This window comes from Crocodylus siamensis, chromosome 3 (genome assembly GCF_052110815.1).
Source record: "Crocodylus siamensis isolate JL-2025a chromosome 3, ASM5211081v1, whole genome shotgun sequence".
NCBI lineage: Eukaryota > Metazoa > Chordata > Crocodylia > Crocodylidae > Crocodylus > Crocodylus siamensis.
Genome location: NC_143397.1, coordinates 86,034,867 through 86,055,447, shown reverse-complemented (window position 1 = coordinate 86,055,447; position 20,581 = coordinate 86,034,867). Strand labels below are relative to the sequence as shown.

The following is a 20,581-nucleotide window of genomic DNA, read 5'->3' as shown; positions in this document are numbered from 1 at the left end:
TTTTGAACATAGTTTGGATTTTAACTTTTACTGTGTCTGAGCTCAGTGTATTTTGATTTAATTTTTGGCCTTTCTTAGTTAATTGTGACATTAAATGGTCTGTGCTTTTGTCTTCTAAGTAGTCTGATTATAGTATTGTGATCTTTTTCAGTGTACCTTGAGGATAGTTTTGTGAAATCTGGAGTCTTCAACGTGTCAGAACTTGTGAGGGTGTCCAGAAGTAAGTTAACAATCCACACTTAATGACCTAATATGTGCAAATAGCTTTATTCCAAACTTTTTTAAAGCAATTGCAGACGTCAGTTGACTTCAGGCCTGAATCCAGGCAGAAAATTTTTCCTGTTGCCCAGATTTTGCTAACCTTGTGCACAGTTCATCTTGCATACATTTATAATAAAAACAGGTTTTCTTTTGTTTTATTCAGGGTTTGAATGAAACATCTTTCTTCATAACTCAGGAATGCACAGCAAATTGATTTATGTAAGGTTTAACGGACTGAGATGTCAATAAAATGACATCTCAGTAATGAACTTTTTTTTGGTTGAACTTTCAACTTTCTCTTGCCATTCTGTTCATCTTTGAAATTATGCTGAACCATCATACTTTTTAAATTTACTTTACTCTCCAAAGTAAGGAGTCATGGCCTTAAAGGAAAATTGCATCATAGCAAGTGTAGTAAATACTGTATTTACTCAAATCCAAGGTGAGGTACCCTGCTTTCAACATGAGGGGGGAAGTCCCTCATCTTAGATTAAAGTACAGGTTGGCAGAGGCAGTGGTCATAGCTCTGACACTGACCCCAGGAGCCACTAACCCCCTTCTCTTCCCCACAAAACTTGCCCTTTGTAGTCTCTCCCTTCCCCACCTTTGCTCCCTGCCATTATCCTCCCCACCTCTCGCCACTGCTTCCCTTCCCTTCACAGCTCTGGCTCTGGCTGTGGTCTCACTCCAGGCTAGAGTAGGGAGCACAGAGCACATGCTCCTTCCAGCTCCAGCCCAGCCACGCAGAGGAAGTTCCAGGCCTGGCTCTGGCTCTGGCTCTGGCTCTGGCTCTGGGACTGGAGCCAGAGCTGTTGCTGCTGCATGTCTGGGCTGGGACCAGTGGCAGTACATGCTCCCTATCCTGGGCCAGTGTGGGACCTGACCTAAAGCCAGAGCTGAGGGGAAGGTAAGGAGTGGAGGGGAGGAGCTCTGTTGGGGGGCAAGCAGCAGAGAGGGCAGACACTGGTTTGTGCAAGTGGGAGGGGGACAAATAATGGTGGGGACAGGTGGTAGGGGATGCAGGCACTGCAGGGAAGAACAGGCATCAGGGACATAGACATAGGGTGCAAGTGGGCTCACAGGTAGTGGGGTAGGAATATATGGGCTTAATACAGAATCTACTCATGAGCAAACATACCATACAGATGCAGAAATATTATTACAAATAGGAAATGAAGATGGGCAAGAAGAGATTTTTAATATGAAACAGGACAAAATTATGAATAAAATTTAATTTAAGATATCTCCTGTTTTTAGGAGCCAAGAATCTACAGTTTTGAGATTTAACATAGGGTAAAATAATCTATGTATTTTATTTGCCCTTGTATTTGGTGCATTTCCTTCTTGTACTTAAAGTAAATGCTATTCATGGCTTTCTCTTTGAGATTTAATTTGGAAGGAAGTGAACCAAAAAAACCATTCAGAAGTTATGTTTAGAAGCATGCACAGTAACAAGTGTGGAGTTCATTGCTATTTTGATAGTTGAATGTTCAAGGAGGAACATTGCTCAGATGAGAAGTTTGACACAACACCAAAAATGAGAGAACACTTTTAAACTATCCACCCAGATTTCACACATGAGCTAGTTCAGGCTAGAACAGGAAAATTACAGGGTTTTAATTAGCTTTTAAGGGCTGAAGGCATGATTCTTTCTTCAAAGTTTTATGAATCAAGAATAATTCAGTTGGAAGTCAGTAAAATTACATCAACAAAATGTAATATTGCACTGGGGTATGTACAGAATATATTGATTGAATAAAACTGATAGCTTTTTACCTTAGTACTGGGTTTTGGGAGCCATTAGATGCATAGATACGCATGTACAAATCCTGTTGAATTATTTTGTTATTTTGCAAGAGTTGGGCGGAAATATTCAAGAGCACAGTTTGTTCCCTCAATATGAAGCTACATGCACTTTGTGTTTGATAGGGTTGTGCGTGAGCAGCATTGAATGTTTTTGTGGAAGTCAGGGATTTGCGTATGTGGAATTCAGGTTTGCGCACACTCATCCATTATTTTGTTCAAGGAACTCAAACACATGCCCATGTTCATTTTGGAATCAGTAATAACTCCAAGATCCTTTTCTGCCTCTATGCTGATGAGAAGGGAGTTCCCCAGCTTGTAGGTGTGCTGTTGGTTCTTTCTCCCTAGGTGCAGTACCTTGCACTTGTCAGTATCGAATCCTATCCGCCCACCCCTGTAACCTGTCCAGATCTAGTTGTAGCCTACCTCCCTTCTAGCGTGCCCACCTCTCCCCACATCTTAGTGTCATCTGTGAATTTGAACAAGGTGTTTTTCACCCCCTCGTCCATGTTGCTGATGAAGATGTTAAACCGTGCAGGCCTGAGGACCCCACTGCCAACCTCACTCCAGGTTCCTCCAGGTCGAAAATGACCCGTCCACCACCACTCTCTAGGTGTGGCCCTCCAATTTGCCAATTTGCAACCCATCTGACTATGTAGGCATCAATGCCACAGTCGCCTAACTTTTTGATGAGAATGGGGTGAGAGACAGTGTCAAAGGCCTTCCTGAAGTCCAGAAAGACTATGTCCACCGTGACATGTGCATCTAAGGATTTTGTGACCTTGTCATAGAAGGCAGCCAGGTTGGTCTGACAGGACCTGTCCCTAATGAACCCATGTTGATTGCCCCTAAGCATAATCTCCCCTGCTGGTCCCTTGCAGATGTGCTCTTGGATAATTCTTTCAAAGAGCTTCCCTAGGACCGAGGTAAGACTAACGGGCCTGTAGTTTCCTGGGTCCTCCTTACTCCCCCATTTGAAAATGGGGACCACATTGGCCCTTTTCCAGTCCTCTGGCACCTGGCCAGAGCAACATGAGTGCTCGTAAAGCCAGGCCAGGGGTTTCACAATGACCTCGGCCAATTCCCTCAGCATCCTGTGGTGGAAATCATCTGGACCTGATTTGAACATGTCCAGCCCCATCAGGAGTTCCCTAACTAGGTCCTCTCTGACCCTAGTCCTGGCTGTGCTTCTCTTGGGTCCATCTGGAATCCCGGTGGGGGAGATGTCCCAGTCCCTGCTCAAAAAAATGGAGGCAAAGAATTTGTTAAAGAGGTCAGTTTTGTCGTCTGTTGCAACCACCAGATTGCCAAGCATGTCCTGCAGGGGCCCCACGTTACCTGGTGCTTTCTTTTTACTACCTATGTATTTAAAAAAGGACTTCTTGTTATCCTTGATCCTGGTTGCTACTCCTAGTTCTGTCTTCACCTTAGCCTTCCTAACACCCTGACTACAGTCTTGAGGAATGGAGGTATAATCCTCCTTGGTGATGGCCCCTCCCTTCCGTTGAGTATACACATTCTTTTTAGCTTTCAGATGTTCCTGAATGCTTTTGGTGAGCCATGGGGGCTTTTGAGCACTCTGGTGATTCAAATCACCAAATCGAATCATCAGTCCCCGAATTGGCCAAATCCGAATCTGAAGCAAATACTAGCTGCTTTGCACAGGCCTAGTAGACTTACCAATCCTGGGACATTTTTATTCAGGTCAAACTTATGCATTACTTGTCCTGAGCCACTAGCCATAATATACTTCTCATAATAAACTTAAAAGTGTATGGTTTCTGGGGGATATTTCCCCATGCATTTAACTTTAAGCTGCAACAGAGCTGTGCTTTCACTGTCAGAAAAATTCAAACCTTCTGATATGTTACACGATATGCAGTTATTCTTGAAGTGCCGAAGGTTGTTAAAATGCACAATATTCAGATAGCAGATAAAAGTTAAGATTATAATATGTGTGGGCTAATGCAAAAACAATGTCTGTGTCAAGGATAAAAGGCAAAAGAAACAGTGTGGTATGGTCTTACCATACAGGCCACTTTTAGGATGACTAGGTATGTTCACGCTTTGTATCAGTTTTATCCGTTTCTTCATACCAGTTCTTTTAGATTGTCTGTTATGGAAGACTAATGTACAAAATAATAAATAAAACTATAAATGTTAAGAGGTTTGCGATGGTGAGGGTGATAGGTTAAGGTGGGAAAACATTAACAGAACTTGTCTGTGCTTGATTTCCTCAATAGGTAGCATAGGTACACATTGTCATATTGCAAGGTTTTTTTCAGTGTTAAAATGGAGAAGATGGCAAAAGGATTAGAGATTATTTTTGACTCTTAATAACATGTTCTTCAGCGCCTATAACCCAGGGAGCTGGGGTGAACTTCCCAATTGGAGAGCTTCCGAGCCAACCATACTACCATGACATGAACTCCGGTGTGAATCTGCAGAGGTCACTGTCTTCTCCACCAAGCAGGTAAAAACATAAGCATTGAAAAAGCAATAAATAATAACTAAGAATAATTAATAATACTACTGTTAATAATGATAATGAATAAATGATTGTGGGAAGTTAGTGTTGATTAGGTGGGAAAGCAGTTCACAAATACCACAGACTAAGTGCATAATTTCATGCATTCTGTTTGCTTTTACCAAGTCATAGTTTCATAGTTTCATAGTTGGTAGGGTCGGAAGGGACCTGAGCAGATCATCTAGTCTGACCCCCTGCCATGGCAGGAAAGAATGCTGGGGTCAAACGACCCCGGCATGGTGATTGTCTAGTCTCCTTTTGAAGATCCCCAGGGTAGGGGCGAGCACCACTTCCCTGGGAAGTTGGTTCCAGATCCTAGCCACCCTGACAGTGAAGTAGCACCTCCTGATGTCTAGCCTGAACCTACTCTCAGTCAGCTTATGGCTGTTATTCCTTGTAACTCCTGGTAGTGGGCAGGGGAACAGGGACTCTCCCACTGCCTGCTGGTCCCCCTTGGCAAGTTTGTAGGTGGCCACCAGATCCCCTCTCAGCCTTATTTTGTGTAGGCTGAACAGGTTCAGCTCCCATAGTCTCTCCTCATAGGACTTACCCTGCTGCCTTCTGATCACGTGAGTGGCTCTCCTCTGGACGCTTTCTATGCTATCCACATCTCTCCTGAAGTGCCGTGCCCAGACCTGGATGCATTACTCCAACTGCGGCCTGACCAATGTCTCATAGAGAAGTCAAATATGTATGTTTTATAAATCATTACTAGGTTATTAATTCACAGTGGAAAATATATTCCTGTAAAGGGTGATAGAGCTGTGTAGTATTAACACTGATGTTTCAGATGATATGACTTCTGTCATATTTGTAAACCACTTCCTACTGCTATTAGAGACAAACCATTTTCAAGTGGTTTATTAGAAGAGCAATCTGAAACTTCTCAGTAAATTAAACAATGACTTTAGACTATCAAGAAAGGTGCTATGCATGATGTATTTAAAATTACCAGCTAATTCAGGCCACGTTTACAGCTCTATGGATGAACACAGCTTGTTTTTATTTAACATTTCTATTTCCAAAATTATGTTTGCTGCCTTTCCTCACTTTCTGCATTCCTTCAAAAAAAAGATGCTTAGACACTTGAAGCTCCTACTGGGAGAACTATGAATAATCTCATTTTCCAACTGGAATTCTGTACCTTTTGGAAAATAAGCCAAGACAATTCTTAGAAAAGTGTGAAAATTTGAAGGCTGACTCTCAAGAAGATGCTGACTGATAATTTCATGTACATCATGGGCTAGACATAGGGAAGGGGAAAATGAGAACAAGCAACCACATTAAATATGGCCTATGGGGATCAAAACACCAAAGACCAGATCTGCATTCTACAGGAGAGCACAGAGGTTGAAGGATCCCCTGTTGGAATTCCTCTTTGAATGTTACATTCAGGAAAAAATTGCCCACTCTGGAATAGGCATGGGATAGGTGCCCAAATGGGCAGAGGCTACCTCTAATGGGTCTGTTTACCTGGCTTCATCATTGTGTCAGAAGGCACAGTTCCTGGACCTCTCCTAATTGGAAGTTCCTCAGTATAGAGGAGGAACTGGAGAAATATACAATACTAATACAAGCTCTCCTAGTTTTTCTGGGTAATTTTCTTTGGGCTGGTGTTAGGGGACAATAAGTGTACTTGTGGCTCCATCCTTACAGTGCCACCTGCTTTCTGCCACAGTTCACTTCTCTCCTCTCTGGTTGCCGATAGAAATGATGTTTGTTGTGAGGTTGGCCCCTGGAAACCCCTCAAAAGTCCAAACAGAAGAGCATGGCTACAGAGTGTTCCGATCATGCGACAAATTAACCCTTATTGTATGAGGGTTCCAATGAAGATGCTTCCAAGCAGAGTGCCTTCATTAATTTCTGTCTGTCCTGGCTCCAGCACAGCCTGGCCCCAGCTGCTGTCTTAGGATGGGAGAGAGAGAAGGCAGGGGAAGGAGGTTCATTCTGGGGTTCTCTCATGCCTGCTGAGGTGGAGAAGGGGGTGGGTGGATTGGAGCCCCTCACTTCAGGGGTGCTTTAGTGTACCTGCCCTCCACTCCAGTGGGGCTGAGAACCCCGAATGGACGTCTATCCCCTGCTTTCTCCCCCTCCCATTCTGAGACAGCAGTGGAGTTGCAAGGGGAGTGGAGCTACGGGGAGACAGGCTGCATCTATGCAGCCAATCTCCCAACCTCCCAATCCAATAACTAATGCATGTTGGGTTAGGAGAATCGGTCTAACTCATGGTGCTTTTTATGACTCGCTACGAGTTAGACATGGGAGCTGCAATTTTGTCTGTTCTCTCTATTTGTATATTCTGTGAACCAGCATTTGGTGCAGGGATCCTAGATAGGTCAGGCAGCACCAGATAGATGAGTAGAGAATCTGCTTTGCTCAGGGATCTTGGATTTATATTCCTATTCTAGAACAATAAGTTGTGGTATTGCTTGGTTTGCTGAAGCTACCAGGGTATCACAATGTCAGAGGTACTGTGTTTTATATGGGATCTTTGTTGTCAAAGAGTATTACCTCATCAATGAAGGTAACTGTCTGGGCTTGAGAGCAGATTTTGTAGTTTTTTTTCAAATTATTGTTGATAAGGTTAGAACATTCTTCCACCAGTATCTGACTGTAGTAGTTAGTCAGCTCATGCTCCGGGATTCAACTCAGCTTTGAAATTTAAAAAAAGAATGTAAAGAAAGAAAGAATAATCATTCTCATAGTACTGTCACAGTTACTTTAAAATAATATTATTGAATTTTTCATGCTTAATTCCCCACCTTCCTTTCCCCACCTTTCTTTGGAAAACTGCTACATAGATAAGAAGAAATCTGCCTTTGTCCTAGTAGATTGAAATGGTGCCGTAGTACCAGTGGTGTTACTTGAAATGCAGACCTTTCATTGTCAGTTAAATTAACTGAAAATGAAAAGACCATGTCAGGATAGGCATCTTGTAAAAGTCCTGCACTCTGTTCTGGTAGGATATAGCAAGCTATTTTTCTCCCTATACACAGATTCAGAATAATTCCAGTTTCACCTGGTTAATTTTGGCATGGGTTCAACTCTGGGGTTTTTTTGCCTCAAATGAATCCCCTGGAGAATTTTACTTTCTAATGATACATCTTTTACATCAGGTGGCAGAAAACAGACCTTTGACCAATGTCTTAAATGCTGCTGGATTTAGAACATGCTGGGATTTGTGTGTGTGTGCACGCGTGTGCGCACTTGTGTGTATATAGTGTAAAAGAAATAGACACCATATAAACAACTTTGTTTCAGACTTATGCATAAGGTTAAGTGTAAAATGTGTTTTTTGTTTTAATGCCTGCATTGTTCTCTGTTTTGCAAAATTTGTCATAATCCTTATAGATTTTGCCATACTATTGCTAAATACATGTACATAATATAAGACTTAATCCCGACACTTATGATATTTCAACAGCAAGAGACCCAAAACTATCTCCATAGATGAGAATATGGAGCCAAGTCCAACAGGAGACTTTTATCCCTCTCCAAATTCACCAGCTGCTGGGAGTCGAACATGGCATGAAAGAGATCAAGGTTAGTAACATTTTGTAACAACGTGTTCAAGCATTCATCAGTATTATAAATTTTCCTGTTCCTTTCTAGCATTAAAACAATAAAGCAATGGTGTATTGCAGTAAGTTAGCTTGACTATTCTATGTAACACATTTTTGCTAAATGTCTTTAACTAAATATATATTTTTTAAAAAACTGTAATGATCATATAGCATGAGCAAGCACATAATCATAATTTTTCCACACAGTAAACTGCATTATCATCATCAAAACATTTATTGCAGATGAAGTCTTCTTTAAGCACCTCATTTATATTGTGGACACTATAAAAGATAATTACGCTGTTCCAAAATGATCTGAACAATGCATTTTAATTGAGTAAAAACAAACTATTTTTACTTTCTGGTTTGGCCATTATTAGTATACCCAGCTTCTTCAGTGGGATTAATGTACATCTCAACACGTTTTACCTTCAAGAGAACTCAGTCTTAGCCCGTGGTTATTGAAGTCAGTGGCTTCGTCTACACATATGCTTAACTGTGGAGTCAACTAATTAGCTGTGGAGTAAAGCATCACCTGTAAAGACGCACATGCAGTGCTATTAGACCACAGTTAACTAATTAATGCCGCCGTAATTAACTGCAATTAAATCTACATGTAGATCCTGACCACAGGCATAAATTGTGCTCTGACAGCCTAGCCAGCAGGGGGCCAGACTCCTGCCTGCCACCTAGCCACATGGTTCTGCACTTTCAGCACCCTCATGCTCCACCCAGCCCCTCTGCTGCCTCAAACTGGAGACTGTGACTGGCTGCTGGTGCCGTCTGCCAGCCTGGCGTAAACTGCTCTGCCTTGGCTCAAATTGTTGCTGTCTCAGGCACATGTAGAGATGCTACACTCAGGAATAGTTTACTCTGGTTCAGACTGCTCCAGAGTTTGAACCAGTGTGCTAAATTAATTGCACATGTAGATGTACCCAGTGTAGATTTTCCCTTCAATTAGTAAGGCATTATGAAATTCCCAGTATATGTGTTGTGGACATTTCATGCACTGTGGTGTTCAAAGAATTATCTGCTTGAGGCTCTGCCACTCTTTGGAACTCAGTATGCAGCATTGCTTGCAAGAATTAAATAATAAAGCTAGACAGGAAGTTCCCTGTTCAGCTCCCTCTCCTGATACATATTTTGTTCTACTCAGTCTGTTGTTTGATATTCTAGTTCTCCATTACCAACTGGCAGTTTGATGCATAGCACCTTCCATGGTTTAGGTCTGTTGCTTAACTTTTATTTGTGCTTTTCTTCCTTTAGTTCCCTCCCCCCACCCCTTTGGGTGGTGTTTGTTTAGCAATTAATGTAGTTATATTTGATGTTTTCTGTGGAATGGATTAAACCAGCAGCGGTCTTCTATGTGCCTTGTTGACAAGTAGTAGACATGCAGAAATGGAGATGCCAGCATTTCATATATGAATAGTGCTGTATTTATGTTGTGTCATTTGCAGAACAGACAAAAATTTGCTAGCAGTGAGGGCCTGGAGGTGGCAATAGTGATAGATCCATAGTGCTGAACCAAGCTTAAATAACTTAGATTGGAAATTCAAAGAGGTATTCAAAGCAGTTAAGTGCCCTTTAAAACTAAGTGGAAGTAGGGTATCTAACTCCTTTAGGCAGCCTTCTAACATTTTAATCTAAGGGAATACCATGTGAATACACAGCATGTTGACATTTAGCCTTCTATCAAAATCAGTACTGATTTGTTGGTCCTCTTGGAGAAGGTTGGATGAACTTATTACTCCCCATAAAGGGTAGATACTGTGAAATGTAATAGAAAAACAGACACAAGGGGCATAATGTGAATAACCTCACTATAGATTGTCCTTGCTGTTCCTGCAAGTTGTATGCTGCATAAGCATATATCATGAAAGGTTGGAATGTGATTAAGGGAGAATTAGTGGTTTGCCTAGGCAGTGGCAGCTGTGAAATTGGGGGAAAAATAAAATTTCATCAAACTTCAGTAAAAGACTCATCATATACCACACTGTTTCTAATTGGGAAGGCTCCAGCCCTTGCCTTTTATTAAGCTTTAGAGCTCTCTGTATAAGTAAAGAACTGTTATCTAGTCTTCTTATTGACATACAATCTCTGAAGAGCTGTTTATGAAACAAAATGTGTATGCATTTTCTATTTGTCTGTTTTGAAAGAGCAGTGTAGGGAAATGAAAGAAAGAACAGGAATAAGTAAATAGATAATCAGGTCTGAACCCATGCCCCAGGCAGGAATGGGTTCCAGGGTCATATCACCCCAGCCAAATATCTGTCCAGCCTCCTCTTGAACACCCCTAAGGTAGGAGAGAGCACCGCATCACTTAGGAACCCATTCCAGAGCCTGGCAGCCCTAACTGTAAAGTAGTGTCTCCTGATGTTCAGCCTGAACCTTCTCTCTAACAATTTGTGGCCATTATTTCTAGTAACCCCTGGTGGTGCCTGGGGGAACAGAGCCTCTCCCAGTTCTCACTGGTCCCCCCTGGTGAGCTTGTACATAGCCACCAGATCCCCTCTCAGCCTTCTCTTGTGGAGGCTGAATAGGTTCAGGCCCTTTAGCCTCTCTTCTTAGGGCCTGCCCCGCTGCACCTTGACCATGCAAGTGGCCCTCCTCTGGACCCTCTCAATGCTAGCCATATCCCTCTTGAAGTGTGGTGCCCAGAACTGGACACAGTACTCCAACTGTGGCCTGACCAATGCTGCATAGAGGTGAAGGATCACCTCCCTGGACCTGCTTGTGATGCATCTGTAGATTCACAACAAGGAGTGGTTAGCCTTACTGACTGCTTCCTCGCATTGGCGGCTCATGTTCATCCTGGAGTCAGTAATGTCTCCAAGATCCCTTTCTGCCACCATGTTTACAAGAAGGGTGTTACCCAGCCTATAAGCATGTTGCTGGTTCCTTCTCCCTAAATGCAGCGCCTTGCACTTGTCTGCATTGAATTCCATCCTATTCTCATCTGCCCCCCTCTGTAATTTGTCTAGATCTGGTTGGATTTTGTCCCTCCCCTCCAGCATGCCCACCTTGCTCCACAGCTTGGTGTTGTCAGTGAATTTGGACAGCATGCATTCCACACCGACATCCAGATCGCTGACAAAGATGTTGAACAGTACAGACTTCAGGACCAAGCCCTGGGGGACTCCATTGCCCACATCCCTCCAGGTCAAAAACAACCTCTCCACCACCACTCTCTGGATGTGGCCATCTAGTGAATTTGCCACCCATCTGACTGTAGGCATCAATGCCACAGTCACCAAGTTATTTTAAGAGAATGTGGTGGGAAATCATGTCAAAGGCCTTCTTAAAATCCAGGAAGAAAATATTCACCTGACACCCTTGTCCAGGGACTTTGTGACCTGATCATAAAAAGAAATCAGGTTAGTCAAGCAGGACCTGCCTTCAGTGAACCCATGTTTGTTGCCCCTGAGCATTACCTCCCCTTGTGATCCCTTGCAGATGTGCTCCTTGATAATTTTCTCAAAGCTCTTCCCAAGGACCAAGGTAAGACTGACTGGCCTATAATTTCTGGGGTCCTCCTTTCTCCCCTTCTTGTAAATGGGGACCACATTGGCTCTTTTCCAATCCTCTGGTACCTGGCCAGTGCTCTATGAGCACTCATACAGCCATGCCAGGGGCCCCGCTATGACTCCCACCAATTCCCTCAGCACCCTCGGGTGAAGAGCATCTGGAACTACTGATTTAAACATGTCCAGCCCCTCCAAAAGATCCCTAACTAGGTGGTCCCTGACCCTAGGCATGGCGGTGCCTCCCCTGGGTCCGTCTGCAATTCTAGTGGGGGATGTGTCCTGGTCCCTGTTCAGGAATATGGAGGCAAAAAAATCATTAAAGAGGTCAGCTTTTTCATTTTTTTGCAATACCAGATTATCAAGCCTATCCTGTAGGGGCCCTGGTGCCACCTTCTTACTTCCTATGTATTTGAAAAAGGACTTTTTATTTTCCTTAATTCTGATCGCTAGCCCTAGCTCCATCTCTGCCTTGGCCTTCCTAACAGCCTCCCTGCAGTCCTGAGCAACGGAGGTATAATCCTCTTTGGTGATAGCCCCTTGCTTCCGCTGTTTGTACACCTCCTTTTTTGCCCTCAGGCATCCCTGGATGCCTACGCAGAGCCATGGGGGCTTCTGAGCACTCCTGCCCCCCTTGCTGTGCATTGGGACTGACTTCCTTTAAGCTCAGAGGATCGTCTCCTTGAGGAACAACCACCCGTCTTGGACTCCCATTTCATTGAAGCTCTGAGACCCCAATGCCTCTCCTACTAACCTTCTTAGCTTACAGAAGTCAGACCTCCTGAAGTTGAGGACCTCTGTCTTGCTGCTTGCTTTCACCACCCTCTGCTGAATAGTAAATTCCAGCAGGTGAGGATCACTGTTGCCCAGGTGACTGAGTACCTGCAGACCCCTTATAAGGTTGTCACCTGTAGCAAGGACCAGGTCCAGCAAGGCATTTCCCCTGGTGGGACTATGCATCTTCTGGGTTAGGTGGAAGTCCTGTATCCCAACTAAGAACCTCCATGAGTAGTCGGACCTGGCTAACTGATCCTCCCAGCAGGTGTCTGGGTAGTTTAGGTCACCCATGACAACCACATCCCTTGACTTTACAGCCTCCATGAGCCGACCTGAGAATTCCAGGTCCAGCTCATCCCCCTGGTGAGGGGATCTGTAGTAGATACCCACTATCAAGTCCCTTTCCCCATGCCCCCCTTGCATTCTTACCCATAGTGCCTCATTTTGTCCCTCCTCTGACCCCATCCTGATCATTGAGGAAGTGTATAGCACTACACCCCCCACCCTTTTCCCTGCTCTGTCTCGCCTGTCCACTGCCCAGTCATGGGTAGAATCCTGCTAGGTTTCCATGAGTCCCACTAGGTCTGGGTTTTTGCTCGCTAGCAGGATGGCAAGTTCCTCCTGCTTATTCCCCATGCTCCAAGCATTTGTGTAGAGGTATTTGAGGCCTTCTGTAGGTGCCCGTGCTGCCCCCTTGTTCCCAAGTCTGCCCTGGCCCATCACTTACCTGGGTACTAGTTCTTTGTGTCACCTGGCTCGATGGTGAAGTGTCCTCTGCATCTCCGTCCCCCGGCAAACTTAATTTAAAGCTCGCTGTACAAGATCAGCCAGCCTGGAAGAAAAAACCTTTTGGGGACAGATGAAGCCCCTCCTGCCCCAGCATGTCCTCTGTATGGAAATGCAGGTCATGGTCCAAGAACCCAAGGCCTGCCTGGTAACACCAGCTCCAAAGTCGCTGATTGACCTCGCCAGTGCATGTCTCGTGGTGCTATCTGCGTCTGCTCACTGAAAGATAAAAGAAAAAAACTACTTGTGCCCCTGTCTCCTTGAGCTTTGCCCCTAGAGCCTTGTAGTTTCTCAAGTTCTGAAACTCTGAATAACTTCAGAACTTTTTATATGCATATAATACTTTCTTTCCAAAACCTCACTTAGTGAAGTATATTAACATAATAGAGAAATATCCAGTAAGATCAGATTTTAAACCTGTTTTCCTTGGTATTACAACATGGTTTAAAGTATAAATGTACAGCACATACATTTGTTAATAATATAGCCTATAACAGAGTGACAGAAGCAGATTCATGTGTCATTCTGTAGTCAATGTTTCCCAAAAATACATAATGTCAGTATACAGTTAAGTGAATTTTAATTTTACAGCTCCTGCATAATATCCACTCTCTCACATTTCTCTTGTCATCTTCTAACAGTCAGGAGTTAGGATATGAACATACAATTTAAACAAACAGGTAGACCTGCTGATTGCTTGTTCAACCCTCCTATACTCAGACCAAAACCCTCTTAGCTGGTCACCCCTCTCCTGAACTTATTCCATCTTTTGCTTTTTCCCTACATACTGGACATGCCCACCCTATTGGGTTCTTCTTCTTGCTGGCCCTTCCTTGGTTAGGTCATGTTTAAAATGGATATTTTAATTTCTGAAGTGAGGGACTTAACAGAGGAAGGAGTTAAAGTTGTCCAGGAACAGAGCTGTAAGAGACAACTTTAAATTGTTTGGTGTCCTATATTGGACAGAGCTCAGGACTACTTTCAGCTTCTAATGTATCTGCAGAAGGCTAATGCATATTCTATCATGATCTTTTATCTGTGCTAAATGCTGAGAAAAGCAGATACAGATAATGCCTTTAAGAAATACGTCTCACTACAAAAAGGTTTTGAAATATGTTTGAACAAAGTTCTTGATTGTGTGTGACATTTCTGAGCCATCATACTAAAATATGGCATTGTAGTGAAAGTGGCATTTCTATCCAAACTGCACGTGCAACACTAAACCAGTTTCTCTCCTACTTTTTTGATGGTTGAAGCATTGGAAGTCACTCATGCTTAATATTTAAAAGCACATTTAATTTTTAAACATCAGTATTCCCATATGCTGTTTCAAGCAATATTAAAATAAGTCAGAATCTTACTTTAATATCGGTTGGGTTTGCTCTGAGCTTCACTTGTGTCAGAGTTGTAAGTAATGTCTTTCTTCAGTGTAACTGCTGACATTAGCAGTAGGTTCAGCAGCAGTTTAATCAGGGTGAAAAGTGCTTTCTTATCTTCTGAGCCTTAAGACTGCTGGGCTGAGTGGAATGGATGAAGCAGTTTTCAAAGACTTAATATTTAAAAAAGACAAATATAAATTAAAATTCAGTGAATAGTATAACAACAGATGATTTATATTAAGATCAATGAGAGTTCCACATATGCATCAAAGACAGAATCCTTTATCAAGTAGGAATAAGTGATAATTTACCAGAATGTTACTTAAACTCAACTTTGAACAGAATTAAAGTAATGGGGTTTGATTTAATTAGCATAGTGAAGTGTAACAAGTGTGAATGGGTGCAACATCAGTGCAATTTTATGAGCAAAGAATGAATCTCTAGTCCCCTTAAACTCAGTGATAAGATTCCCAAAAATATTAGTGGAGCCAGAATTTCACCATAAACCTAAGTTCTCTTTTGTTCAGAGTGGCTTCTGACCTAGTCATGCCTATTTTAAAGGCTGTTTGAAATATGTGGATTGACTATGATAACATTTAGGCAAAATTTTTGCTCAAGTACACATGTGAATCAGGTTCTAAATTAATTAATATGGATAATAATGTATAGAAGAAGAGAGTTGGGGGGGAAAAGGCAAGACAATACTGTGTAGGAAGTACCCATATATCATCCAATAGCTTTCATTTTTCTCCAATATTTTTATTTAATAAAAGTCCTTGTTCTAAAACCTGGTTATGGGTCTAGTGTCTTTTATTCTGAAAAGAAAATCATTAGGTATGACTGCAATATATGTTTTCCATATGTAGCTAGTAGGTTGAATTTTGCCTCAAGTAGGTACATGCACCTCTCATTTATATCAATGACAGCTACATGTGCAGGAGGCACTTGGCCATTAGCATATTTAGAACAACTATTTTGTGAATAACCCTGTTGTGTGAACTGAAGATGAGTCCAGCCTCTATAAAATGTAATTGACAGAGATTTGCTTTATTTTACTATTGATCAGATCCTCAGAATACCTGAAACCAGTGGGTCCTGGTTCTACAAGTAAAGCATTCATTCAGCTTCCTTAAGGATTCAAAGGAGTCTCACATTGTTTTGAATAGCATGTTTTTTCTTCATTTGTGGTATAGCTGAGTGGGGAAAATGTAGGTTTAGCTAAAAAAAATTGTAATTTATGCTTTTGTAGCTTTTTTTAACCCTTTGTAATAGGATCTGTTTTTCAACAGTGTTATACCAGATTGACCTTCGCTCTTAGTCTCCATTTTCTTTTACCATTATATTAATTGTGTCAAACAATAATTGCTCAGGATGATTTGTTTCTTTCTGAGTTTAGTGGTTATATTTAAATTTGAGATCCAAACCACTTCATTTCCCAGATTTTTATATAAATCCCCTAATACACTTAATTACACTTCACTGTGCTAATTAAATCAAACCCCATAACTTTTACATAATCCTAAACTGTTAGAAGTATTATTTATAATAATAATTAGTCACAATATAATCCTTGAGATATCTTGCCTGAGTATTTCTAAATGAATAGCTTTTCCTTAAATTATCTTATCTCTAACCCCCTCTGTAATCTTGTTAAATTTGAAGTCTCCCAGTATCCTTCTAACTCTTATAGTTAAGGTTACAGTATTGATTTTACTTTGTAAGTCAAGTTCCTGGATTCCTAGCATTAATAAGATGCTGTGGCATGAGCTTTCCCTTAGAGTTACAGTGAGTCTTAGTGATTTACCTATGCCAATTGTGGTATGGTAACGTGGGAAGTCCCCAAGCAGCCACAGTGCTGCCTCCCACTGACTGGGCACGCCACCCACCTATCTTGCTTGTCATGCCTTGTTGTTAAAGAATTATGGTCTTACTTAAGCAGGAGGCTGCCTATTGAATGCTCTGTTCTCCTATGTATGGGCCTATGTATGCAACTTCAGCCACCCCTGTATTGCATCCCAAGCCTCGCAGATGTTGCTCACAGCTGTAGTAAGTTCCGGCCTGAGGCTGGGCCCAACTCATCACAGCATTGAGTCTCATTCGCTGTGCCCTACTACGGCCACACTCATACTGCCTCCCTCTCACAGAGGACTCTCGCTGTCCACTGGCTCTCACCTAGTCTATTCCATCCCACCCTTCCTGGGCCTCACACGTACCGCCTCTTCTCTCCCAGAGACCACACTCACTCTACCCTCACCCAGAGGGTTGTCAGACTTGCTACTCTTCATTCCCCAGACTTCAAGTGTACAGCATTTTGGGCATCTCCCTCTCCCCTCATCTGAGCAAGTGCTGGGCAGTTCACAAAGTGCTGTGCTGACTCTTCCCCGATCTCATAGCCGGGTAACTCCCCCAGCTGCTCTCCATCAAGGGGCTGATGGCTCGCCCCCTTTTCTCTTCACAGCTCCTCCTCTGCTGCCTTCGTATCAGTCTCCAGCCCCCCTGCAGCCTCAGGCACCCAAAGGCTTACCTGGACCTAGATCCAGCCCCTATGCTAGCAGGGCCTCCACTCAACCCCCTGCCCTCAGGGCCCCAACTCATGCCCCTCACAGGGCTTTAAAACTGCCCCTCTCTACTCCGCCCCATACTCTGGGGCCTGGGATTGAGCACCTCTGGAGACTCAGGTGCCACTTGTTGGCATGCCTGGCTGGCAGCTTGCCTGCTCACACCAGGACCTCAGCTGTTCGCCTTGTGGGGTCTTCCACCCTTTCAGGCTTAGGCGCTTCTCAAAGCTTACCTGGCCTTCCCTGCTCCCCTTCAGGATCATACACCCACAATCGACTCAGGTGTCCCCTGTGGATGTCCCTGGCCCCACTACTCTCTCTCTGATATTATCACATAGCCCACTGGGTGGTAGGGTCAGGGGCTTAGGTGCCCCAACCTGCCTTTCACCAGGATAGTCCTCAACCCTGGCATTTACTGGCCCTGCCCCGCCACAGGCAGGACCACTAGGCCTCCTTATCCTGGCAGGATGCAATTTTAGGGCATGCCTAGGACCAGGAGCCCTATAGCTCCTGCCCTTACCTCCAAGCCATCTCTAGAGCAGCAGCTCCACTGGAAGATGTTCCTTCCTCAGCACCAGGCAGCAACTGCTGCCTCCTGCCTTGCTGGCCTGAGGCTTAAGATGGCTGCTCATCAGGCCTGGGTTGCATTTGCCTGCTGCCTGGCCCAGTTCTTAAAGTGGCAGAGCACCCTGAGTGCCCTGATACCACCTTCCCCCTTCAAATGTTTCCTGGGGAGGGTTTTCCCTGCTGCTCAGTCACCAAGCTCCCATAGATCTTGCTACATCCCCAAGTGGCAAACACCCCACTGGTGTTCCACCACACCAATATTTAGTAAATGAATCCTGTATAATTTGCTTGACTTTTTAAATGAGATTATCTCACTGTTTTCTAGGATGCTTTTTTATCACTGCCTATCCAGTGGACTGAAATCACATAAAAGATGATTAATGGACATTAGAATGGACAAGTATATTCATGATCTGTAAAATTAAAGAAGAACACATTTTCTTTCTTTCTTTCTTTATATAGCTATAATACTTTTTTTTTTTTCTTTGCATGTGTAATTTCACATTCTCACTATTTGAGCAGTTTTGGAGAGCAGTTTGACGTTCAAGAAGGTTTGGCCATACTAGTACAGATAGATAATAGTGAAAGTTTTATGTAGTTGTCACATGAGGAATAGTTTTGGCTTGGAGTTTAGTATCTGAAGTCAGGTTAATTTAGCCTTTAAACTGGTTTTCTAAGGATGGATTTTAGAATACTCTTTATGTACTGATGTTTTTTCCTTACCTGGCACAAAGTCATTGACTCTTGGTTATGATTCAGAAATCATAAGTTAGAATATAATATGGTAGTTTATATCTCTACCACATTAAGTTGCATCTTACTTTGTAATGATACAGCAGAGTGCCTGTCTGCAGGAAGAGAGGTCTAGATGAAATGGGTGTAGAGTTATCACTCAATGACCTTATAGCATAGTTTGCCATAGTTTCAAAGTCATCTTGGTGGACAAAAAATGTAACTTTAAACAAAACAATTCTTTTCATTATGGTAGCTAATTACTTACAAGTTGCTTGACAGATCAAACAACTGTTATGGTATTAAGTCCGTACATCCTGTCATGATGTTGCAGATTTTTAAAATATTTTGGGGATGCATTTTGAAAAGTGTGTACACACATACATGCACACTTTAAATATAATTTTAAAAATGTCTAGGGCCTGGCAATATTAATAATGCCTTAAATTAAGTACTTCAGATGTCAGTGTGAATATTTTTTAAAGGTCTATGACCTAGACTTGACAGTTTTAAATCAGTAAAAGTTAACTTTTCATCTGTGATATAATCAGGAAATTTAGATGTTAGTTTTTATGTGATAGAGTACTCATCACCATAGTGCTACCCCTATTACTTGTTCATGCAGAGGCATTTGTGAACATTTGGTGTACACAACTTTAAACATTCTTTTATATGAACAACAGAGTGAACACTTGCAAAAGACAATGCTGAAAAGTCCTTGTCAATACTATACTCTTGCAGGTTTCTTCTCATATTCTTTTCATCCAGGTACAACACTATACAAGCACTTTCCCCTTGCTTTTTAAGGTACAGATTATCAAGGGTGATAAGCCCCCAAATACATTTCTGATCAGAATAGGATTTTTGTAAAACATGAGAAGAACTTCCAGGCAGGGCAGGGATATGGTGCAGAAACTGAAGAACAAAGTTACTGGTTCATTTCACAACAGTGTATACATGCAAATATAGGAAGAATAAAATACGAGGATTATAAAGTTCAAGAGATTAGTAATAGGATTTACAGCTATAGACATTCTGTGGGAGAGGAATGGAGGAAAAGTCTGCCTATCTTATTTAAAAGCCACCCATTGGCTGTAAAAGGCTTTTGATCAGCCAAATGTTCTTGCATCAGCTCTCTCTCTTTGGTATCTGAATACATTTCACCCATTGGAAATGAAATAATGAAATTGATTAGAGAACATTAAAGATTAATAGAGAATGAATTGAAGAGATAATTCAATTATATCTTTTCAAAGCATTTTCCTACTTTGCTGTAACCTTCCTCTACCCCTAGTATCATTTCATTGTTCTGCTGTGCAGCTAATTCTAGTGATAAAGTATTACAGGAATCCTCTAATTTTTTCTTCCCAGATCTTGTACCACTAATCACAAAACATAATACTGTAAAATGACTATCCATTGCAAAATGGCAAAATAAAAAATATCCCACAACACTGTTTTTGAAGGTGCTTGGAAATGTTATGAACTAAATGGTTAGAAGGGAACCAATGCAAAAAAAAGCATCTTCTGGAAGATACAGTGCAAGAGGTGTCCTTATGACTATATACATGTTCTCACTTCTAAGTTGTTAAGAAGCATTTTGACTTTCTGTTTATTGCTTTATTGGGATGTATCAAGTGTGCGTTACAGTTTGCTTACCATCTTGATTTTGCACATGATTACTATTTATGCTAAGATATCTGGCTGCTTCTCAAACACAAGGTTCAGCTTCAGTACAAAATTTGTCCTTTTTAAATGCATCTAAGATATCCTTTAGAAAGCCAGAGTACGTGAACTGGCATACAAAATATTGCTGCACCTACCCCCAGCACAGGACCAGCTGAAGCACAAACAACGGAAAATAGCCAATAACCTGGTAGTTAGGCAACCTGCCTGGTTTGGAGAATATCCAGGCTCAAAAACCCTGCTCTGCCTGATTTTCCTTGTTAGAGGTCATTATCCTCACCACCAGGCTGTTGCCTGTTTGAGAATATTTTTCTCTCTTTCTCTCTCTCTAAAACAAAAACGAACAAACAAAAAATCTGCATGAGAAAAACAAGTCTTGTCTTCTTTTCTTTCCACTGAGCATATCTACACATGCATTTAA

The 20,581-nt window shown here is 42.3% G+C and overlaps 1 protein-coding gene across 12 annotated transcripts in view; it reads left to right on the top strand.

Moving 5' to 3' along the window:
• The window catches only part of NFIB (nuclear factor I B), a 234,971-nt gene that overhangs the window by 157,533 nt on the left and 56,857 nt on the right, over positions 1-20,581 (top strand). For all 12 annotated transcript variants that reach the window (XM_090038716.1, XM_090038715.1, XM_090038709.1 and 9 more), the window contains exons 4-6: positions 152-220; positions 4,417-4,537; positions 8,016-8,134. In XM_090038716.1, the coding sequence (XP_089894842.1) occupies positions 152-220; positions 4,417-4,537; positions 8,016-8,134 (309 nt within the window). The remainder of the gene's footprint in view (positions 1-151; positions 221-4,416; positions 4,538-8,015; positions 8,135-20,581) is intronic.